Here is a 9564-nt window from a genome sequence, read left to right as displayed (position 1 = left end):
TAGAGACTGAAAAATTATTTTCAGTTCGATATACAGTTAAATCATTTTATTGTCTACTACAAATTCATGTTATTAAAAAATCTTCCGTGTGTAAAATTAATATATGAAATGGTTGCTACAAGTTTCAATCTGCCAAAAACCGGTTTACCTTTAAAATACAATTTATTTCTCAATGACACGATAAAGAATTTTACTTCTGAAATCTATATCTTAAATCATTATAATAAATTAAGTAATTTTTTAAATGAAGTTTGAGCTTCTAATCAGGAAATAGTCTCGGATTCAAAATCCGGTTTCTTGAAGGAAGGATGAAGATTATTACCTATAATTACCTATAAATGAAATGCGAATAAGGAAAAAAAATATTTACATTAGCAGTATCACGATATCGATTTAATAAAAATTGATCAATTAATAGCAGTTTCTTGAAGAAGACATTACTATGCAGAAGGACTGGAAACTCCCGTTCACAGAGCAGGTAGAAACATCGCATTCAAGAATTGTCAGTCGCAGATGTGGTCCCAATTATTTGGGTCTGGTACAGCTTCTTTAGAAAGATACTGAGAAGATAGAGTGCAACGGAGCAAAAAATATGGGCAAAAAAGTACACACGTGTACACGCACGCACACGCATATGCATATACACACATAAGATAATAATAAATATATAAAAAATTATATATAATATAAAATATACATTTATAAAAATATATACATGTAAAAGAAATTATACAAAATATTTAAAACTGATTCTTAAATGTCAGAAAGGATTGCTGTATGTAGTAATTGTAAATTTCCTTAAAAATATTATTGATTATCAAATCTTCTCAGATCATTCTAAAATACATAATCCATACAATAGATTTGTACATAATACGTACCAAGAATAACTGATGAATTATTTTGAATTTTTTAAGGAATCAACTGCAATAAGCATAATCAGAAGATAGGTATAAAAAGAATAGACAAGTAAAAATTTAGTACATTCTTAAGCTTTCATAAAAAGAAATTACATGTATGAATATTTTACATTTTTATTTTGCATAATGTAAAAGCACAATTAGTAATTATGTATCAAATATTTCAATGTATCATGCTTTTTCATGTAGCAACAATGCACATCACTTACATAAAGAAAATGTTATTAATGTATATGCACTTGTTATCTAAATTATACTAATAATATTTATGTATTATGTTGTCTAATAACTGTTAATTGTTAGTATAACTATAACTGCTTGCTATATTCGCCTTGAATTGGTTAATATACAAAAAAAAAGTTACAGTTATACCAGAGTATATGGTGCAAACAGCGATGCGAACCTGCGTGATAGAGTACAGCAATAAAGGATAAATGCGAAGGACATTTCATAGATGTAAAACTTTTTTTAGTTATTTTTAAGAAAAAAATATGTAACAGTTGTGGATGGTTCTATAAATCTTCATCCAAAGTCAGACTAATTAATAACCCGTATTTTTTCCCCCTTCTAATCAAACAATATATATATATATATATATATAACTGTTTGCTATATTGGCCTTGAATTGGTGAATATACAAAAAGAAAGTTACAGTTTATATATATATATATACTGATCAGTTGTTCTAATAAAGGTACATCTTTCATTGGAAATTGAATTATTAAAATAAAATTGTAGGATAATTTAACATAATTTTTTTATTTTACAAATATATAAGTTTATAATCGAATTCATACATCATTTTGTCTGTTTCAAATCGATTTCACACAGATTATAGAACGTAATAGCAAATTGTCGTTTGATATTGCTCATTGCTTAATATTCTTGTTTTATTTAATGAAGCAATGAAACCATAATTTAATAAAATGTTTGACTAATATTTTAAACATAATTATTTGATATTGAGAGAGAGAGAGAGAGAGAGAGAGAGAGAGAGAGAGAGAGAGAGAGAGAGATAATTCAAATAAAGACAATATCAATTTATTGATCTGTCTTTTTCGGTTTTATTTATTTATTTATGAGATTTGGGTGCAACATTAAAAATTTTAAATTTTATTTGGTGAATCAAAAGTTTTTGAGCAATAATTTTTGTGAATTTTTGTTACTGTATATTGTATTTGTATCATTTAAGGCCGTACAGAAAAATGGTTTGTACAAAAAAAGTGTTTTAGTTTCCTTATTAAGCCATAAAACTTTCTTGTATCATTTTCTTTTTTTTTCTTTCTTTATAGCATAATGTAATTGCAAATAATATGCATAACAACCCAAGAAGATTCTAGTTTTTTCAAATATGCATTAGTTCATTAATCATTGAAATAAATTGCACATTTTTAAATAATTATTCTTTTACTGATCAGTTTTTACCATTCTTTTTCAAGGGGATATTGTTTAATGTTATTATAATTATGTGTTATTAATTCTAATTTATTCTATTCTCTAAGCGGTGGTGTTTTGTAATAATACTCAATTTATAACGTAATCTCTATGAACACGTAAGATGTATGGATATAATTATACATGAAATGTAATACGCAAATGCTTTAATCATTTAATAACGCAATATTATTTGATCTTATCAATGTCTTACACAAGACACTATTGTAATAGCCTTTCAATCAGAATATGAACCACATTTCAGAAAATGTTTTATTTTTTTAAATACTTATTAAAACATCGTTAATAATCAGGTCCCATTTTTGTATATACATATTATTAAACAACATAAATAACAATATGAGTTCTAGAGAGATCACACAGATTACATGGAAGAACGCAGAATCAATGCATTTCTTGAATATAGATTAATATTACCATGCCTATCACCAAAATAATTCTTATAAGGCACGTTTTCCTTTTCGTTAAACGATATACTTGTTAGGCACACAAGTGTACTTGCAAAAACATGATATAGATATGGTCATGATAGATAGTGTGATCATAAAGAGATAAAATGAGATCAGTATAAAGGAAGAACTGATACCGTCTATCGTTTTAATCGGTATGCTTTTGGTGGAAACTTCAAAGAGAAATAAATGTTTAGAGATAGATTCAGAAGGCAGATTTTGAAGAGAGAATTTGAGAGAAAACTTAATTACTAACACAGATATAAGAAATTTACATATTATACAAAGTATATATGTACATAAATTTTATCGTTTACTCAATATTGCTTTTGACTAAATTTATTAATTCTAAAAAAAATTAAAATTTATGATTATGATAATGCAATAATCCTTTAAAAAATATTTATATAAAAAATGTAATATTAATTCATATATTCTTAAATATAAGCCAACTTACCGCTGTAATAGCCTCTATTAATGCTACAATACTTCGTAATTTAATTTCTTAAAATCATTAAAAATAGTTTTAAACATTGTGTCATATGTATATATGACATATAAAATCTTACAAATAGAACATATACAATGATGAATTGAAATATTAAAATGATATATTTTCTGCACACAATCATAAGCTTTATAAAAATTTTTAAAAATATAAAAATTATTTAAAAGAGCAAAAGGAGTATATATATGTATGTATGTATATAAGTCAAGAATATTACAATAAAAAAATTTTGTTTTTATTTAAAAATGAGATGAATTCTCTTTCTGCAAATCAATAAAATTTTTCAAAATTAAAAATAGTGATCAAAGCGAGTGTATATAGTATAATTATGTATGTATATAAGGTTCATATGACGAACGATATGAATTTCTCGATAAACCCCATGAGTTTTCGGTTCGCGTCCCGCTTATATTATATAGTGGGTATGAATAGTTGGAATACCAATCGCGGTGGAAGATATTTTCCAGCTGTTGTCTTATATTATCCTCATTCTGACGTCCAACGCTTTCAAATACAGTACCGATACCTGCATTCAAATATTTATGTTAAAATAAATCTTTATAGAAAAAAAAATAAAAATAAAAAACTCTACTTTTTTTAGAATATATTACACTTTTTATGTAATATTTTAATTTATAAAAATGGCACGCATAGAATTTTATTACTACTCTAATTTGTATTATTTTAATTTCATAAAAACGAAAATCGTAATAACTTACCGGCTGTGTCAATAAAATAATCACCCGACCAATTGCTCGTTCCTATGTAAGCCGCTATATCGGTGACCATATATTTATTATGATTTACTCTCGCGAACGGTATTTTATCTACGTCAGGATTTGTGGGTACGATAAATCTTTTCTGTAAAGATTAAACAAGTGGTTATGATCGCTTATTTATCATACTTATATCAATGTGTGGAGAATAAACTTACTATTTCAATTTTGACATTAGTGTAAGAGCTCGTCAAATCTTGCAATGATTTCAGAAAATATGATTCGGACGGTTTTGAATGTTTCCACCAGGAAATCAAAAGGCGCACGTCTATTTTACGTTCAATCGCTGCCGCTCTCAGCGCATTATCTATTATAGGCCAATATCTACAAAATGAACGTGAAACTGTTGAATTGATAGAAGAAACGAAATAAAAGAGAGATAATGATATCATATAAAATATATAATAATATACTACATATGATATTGATGATATTTCAATTAACATTTTAAAGATTAAATTAAAATTTAGTTTTAATAATTAAGACTAATAATTAACATTTTAAATTCTACGCATCATTTTAGTATTTTTTAAAAGTTGTGAATTACACGCACACACGTAAATATATATAATTTTTAATCTGTATACATACTTTACTTGTGCAGTATATATCGTTAATGGAAAATAATCCATCACAGAGATATAAATAAACTTTTCTGCTTTAGCGATACAGTGCAAGATCGCGTCTAAATCGTTGCTTCTGCCTTTCGGCGAAAACGGCGGAGGTGAGCTCTGCAATGTTTTAGTATTTATATTTTTCATGTTATAGAATATTCATATTTTTCATGGCTAATTCTAAAAAATAATTGCCGGATATCATAATGCATTTATTAACATTTAATATTACTAACCGCGATAAATATTTTGTATTTATTTTCCATATATGTAAAATTCATAGGATTATCGATATTTATTTTTGTGCTAAGAGAATCTGGCCACGTGGAAGGCACTTTACCATCTTCGCTTAATTTCCAATATACCTGTAAAGTAAAAAAAATTGAAAAATTATGAAAAAATATGAAAAAAATATGCTGATTATATAAAATGACTTTCAACATTCAGACACAACAAATGCAGTATTATAGCATATTAATTTCGCAAATCTCAATTTATATCCTTTCTTACATCGAATATTTTAGCATAATCATTTGCTAAACAGGAACAATTCAACGCCACTAAACCGAGTTCCTTCACTTGCGAAAGAGATCTCCAATCCATATTTGCTGAACCAACATATACATGCGTACGATCGATGAGCCATAATTTCGTATGAAGTACACCGCCGCCCAATAATCCAGCAAAATTTAAATTTCTCACCTAAATTCGAATAAAAATGTGTGATTGCGTTTATAAGTGTTGGGCAAAAAAAAACAAGAAAAAAGTAAAACCAGATTGTGTCAATCGAATCTTAATGATAACTAACAAAGTTATCTCTTACATATGTACACAGATGAGATTTTCTTATTAATTGTATATAAACTATGATTAACTGATAAAAAAAATAATCCACTTTATCAACATATGTGTTAAAAAAAATTACCAGCGCGTTAGCTTTTTTGGCTAAAATTTGTGTATCGACATTCGGGGACGAGTGAGAAGGAAGATTCTGTGCAATTTTTAACGTAATCTGTCTATCTCTTCCAGCTTCTAAAAGCGCCTGGAACACTTCTTCTCCCTGTGACGAATCGATATATTAAGCGAACAATGGTCAACAAATTGCAATTGTCTACATAATACTCTCATATTACACACTACTTACCTCCAGAGCACTGTCATCGGGAACCACATCTTCCCTCTTCATCGTCCAATAAAACGACGCAATTTCAATAGTATTCTGTGCCATTCCAATGAGATCCATCCAAGAATTATAGATGGTCTCGTGTCGTGCAGTATTATTACTGTAATTCAAGCCTATAGGTATAGTTTCCACCAAAGATATACTGCAATGATCCATACATGTAGATTCTAAATTCTGTGCAGTGGCATTTAACATGTACTTGTCCGCCGCGTGGTCCAACAATGGCAAAAGTACAACCAGGACGATCAAAATTAATATGATCGTTATCGGTATGCAACTGGGTCTGCACCAACTCTGCGCGCCCCATCTTTGACAGCAATTATATAAGTTTATTTATCATATGCGATATCACAATTTTTTTTATGTAAGCTGAAGCTTTTATATTTTAAGTAACTAATTTTTTAATGCTTTTTTTTATTTTGTAAAAAATAATTACATACAAAAGTAAGATAAAAATAAACTCTCTGCTTGTAATATTAATTTAATTATCCAACAATTAAGATTATAATTATTGAAATTATATTAATCTTTTGTAAAATTATATTGTTTTTATATAATTAAAGGAGACATCTATAAATGTTTAATATAAAAAAATATTTTTTTAAAAACGTTTGTGAAAGTATGATTTATACCATGCTATCGTTAATCTTTATGTAAAATGGAAAAATATAATACATACTTTGCATTTGCGAGATCGTCCACATCGGTTCTTAACATAAATCCAGACTGGTCCCATAATTCAAAGTCGTCGTCGCCGCCCGGAGAGTTCACGTCCAACCGTGCATTTTCGGATACGGTCTGCAGCATAGTATACATATATCACGTTTGCAGTATTGTTACACGATTTTAACAGTTCGAGAAAGCTGTTTACGGGATTTGGTACAAACAGGAAATTTGCTTTGTTGTCTCTTACTGACATTTTTACGTCGTAATCTTCAAATAGAGACGACATTGGATTTTATCTCGTTAATATGATAAAGAGCGCACGGGCTTTGTCATCATTTACGACGAGAATGCGTGACAAGAAAATCGATCCACTTGTGATTCATTATGAAAATGAGCGAACTCATTGCAAAATTAATTGGAATGTTTGTAACAACATTGTTTTCCACATTTTCCAAGGAAACGTCGAGAATAGAAAAAGATTTGTATTCAATGAGATCATCACAGTATATACAGAGTGATTTGAAATAAGTGAGAAAAATTTTTGAAGATGATTTTTTGTTGAAAATTAAAGATTTTTTATATACATATATACTCTTCTTATATCCTTTCCTGAAGAATTAAATTCCTTCGAAAAGAGAGATAAAAGGTTTATATTTTTTTATGACAGGATTAAAAAAATATTAATATCCTTTTTACTAGTGAAAAATGTCCATCAAATTTCATTTTTTAATATATTTAAAACTTGAGAAAAAAAATAAAAACTTAATTTTTACTTCCTCTTTTAGAGAAGGGTAACTTATTAGAGAATGACATATATATAGGAGTTTATATGAAAGATATCCTTTAATTTTCAACAAGGTATCACCTCAAATTTTTCGTACTTATTTACAGATTATTTTATACTATATTACATTTTTTTAAGATATAAAAATATTATTTTCTCATAATAATATATATGTCATGTTTAATCTTATATTCCTGTAGAAAAAAATTTCTAGTTTTATTTAAATATAACGTATAGTACTAAATTTCTCTTCAATAAATAAGTATGTAATAAGTTTCGCTGACATTAACATTAAATAGTAAAATTACTTTCTTAAATATCATTGAGTCCAAAAAACTTTTTTTATTATAAGTTAGGATTTTACAGAGGTAAATAGAGAAGATGTGTCAGAACAATATTGAAGCAAATCAATAAATACATAAAATTCATTTAAAATACAAAATTATAAGTAAACTTCATAAATTAGGTATATACATCCTTCTGAATTCTTGTATATATAATATAAATATAAATAATTATATTCTGAATTCTTTATATTATATAATACCATTATCATTATGGTATAAATTTTATATCTGATTCTCTAGTAATATGAGAAGACTCACCGACAATTTGTGCTTAAGTCGCGGTGCTCTGTTCTTACGATGCGGTAACAATACAACCACATCTTGGTCTTTATCTCGAGGCTCCGCATACTTCGAATAAGTTTTGTCAGCGGTTGTCCCTTTCGTTGATGACGACGTTGTCGGAGCGGTCGAACCAGCCGTGGAATATTTTGAATACGCGATATTATTCACATTATTGCTACCCCCATAGGAAACATTGTGCGTGTTATTCACCTTAACAAAAGAAAAAACAATGATATATTTTATTATTTTATTTAAGCCGAGACATTATTTATAAAAAAATACAAGAAAAAATTAAAGAGAATATCATTTATTTTAAAAAAATATTGATTTACTTATGTAAATTAAACTTCAAAGTTATAAATACGTAACAAAATTCTATTTTCTATATAATTTCAAATAGATATATATTTTACATGAATAATGTTTTAATTTATAATAAGATTTAGTAAATTTTTATAATTGAATTTATTAGCATTAATAAATAATATTTTAATAGAAGTTTCTGAAGTCGAACATTTAGAAATAACAAGTCAACTACTTGAATTTTTACAGAGAATTAATTTCAAATTAGTATGCAATTTCGCAAATATGTACAAAAATATGCAATGTCTTAATAATTTTAATGAAAATCTCCTGATAAAATATATTTATTATATATTCAAATGAAATAGAGACTTTTATGGAACAACGATTAAACGATAAAATGTTTTAGTTGAATATTAATTATTTAATATATCACATATGTATATGTGCGGATAAAATTTAATTAATTTTGTATAATTTAGCAGATCATTTTTACCTGCTAAAAAAATTAAAAAACTTCCACTCAAGAATACATACAATTAAAGAGATTTTTACGAGAATTAATTAAAACTCCATCAATTTCAAATTGTTATTGTTATATGTTTTATGAATTAAATGAATCAAATATGATAAGATAATAACGCACGTCATGCAAGAATGTAAATGTACAGACGTTGTTTCTACATTTCAAATCATTTCTATTTTTTTCATTCACAAAATGTTTCTTAATCTTTATCGCATGTTATATAGTACAAGATATAATAGATATAATTTGATGTATATGTATTATATATTTGACAATATGAAAAATAAATTAATGATGTCACACGTGCTCAGCATCAGGAGCGAAGTGTCAACATTTATTTATCGATGCTAATTGCAATTATTTTCGATTCTGTCTTCTTTTCTTGTCATCATTTTATCATATATGCTTTTCATTTTTAGTACTATTTGTTCTTGAATATTATTTACAATAATATTTTATTTATCAATTTTTAGTGTTTATAAAAATTTCGATACTATTATAATATCGCAATACACATTTTTCTGTGCAGAAGTCAACTTACTTGCACCAGGATATGGCAAGCTTGTGACGCAATTTGAAACAGACCGTCCTGCAAGTTATGACCGGTGTGCTCGGAACCTCCACCGCTCCTGCCACCACCCATTTTCCGCCCGAAGAATGACATTCTGATTGCGTCCGATGCATTCACGGTCGTCTAATGCATCAAGGCCGTGGCCAACAACTCGCGGTCGATCAAACTCGCGTGCGTGCG

At 27.4% G+C, this 9564-nt stretch overlaps 1 protein-coding gene across 1 annotated transcript; it reads right to left on the bottom strand.

Annotated features, from left to right (window-relative positions):
- Positions 1 to 1660: 1660 nt before the first annotated feature.
- On the bottom strand, positions 1661 to 9486 carry LOC140668036 (5'-3' exonuclease PLD3). Its single transcript, XM_072896566.1, has 11 exons — positions 9355 to 9486; positions 7961 to 8194; positions 6585 to 6703; positions 5867 to 6212; positions 5648 to 5782; positions 5233 to 5424; positions 4959 to 5087; positions 4700 to 4839; positions 4267 to 4432; positions 4052 to 4193; positions 1661 to 3858 (listed from the first exon to the last, which is right to left on the bottom strand). The coding sequence occupies exons 1-11, from the start codon at positions 9475 to 9477 to the stop codon at positions 3659 to 3661; spliced, it is 1926 nt and encodes a 641-aa protein (XP_072752667.1). The 5' UTR covers positions 9478 to 9486; the 3' UTR covers positions 1661 to 3658.
- Between the last annotated feature and the right edge of the window lie 78 nt (positions 9487 to 9564).

Source organism: Anoplolepis gracilipes, chromosome 7 (assembly GCF_047496725.1).
Source record: "Anoplolepis gracilipes chromosome 7, ASM4749672v1, whole genome shotgun sequence".
Lineage (NCBI taxonomy): Eukaryota > Metazoa > Arthropoda > Insecta > Hymenoptera > Formicidae > Anoplolepis > Anoplolepis gracilipes.
The sequence above is the reverse complement of the archived record's forward strand: the minus strand, read 5'-3'. Positions and strand labels throughout refer to the sequence as shown.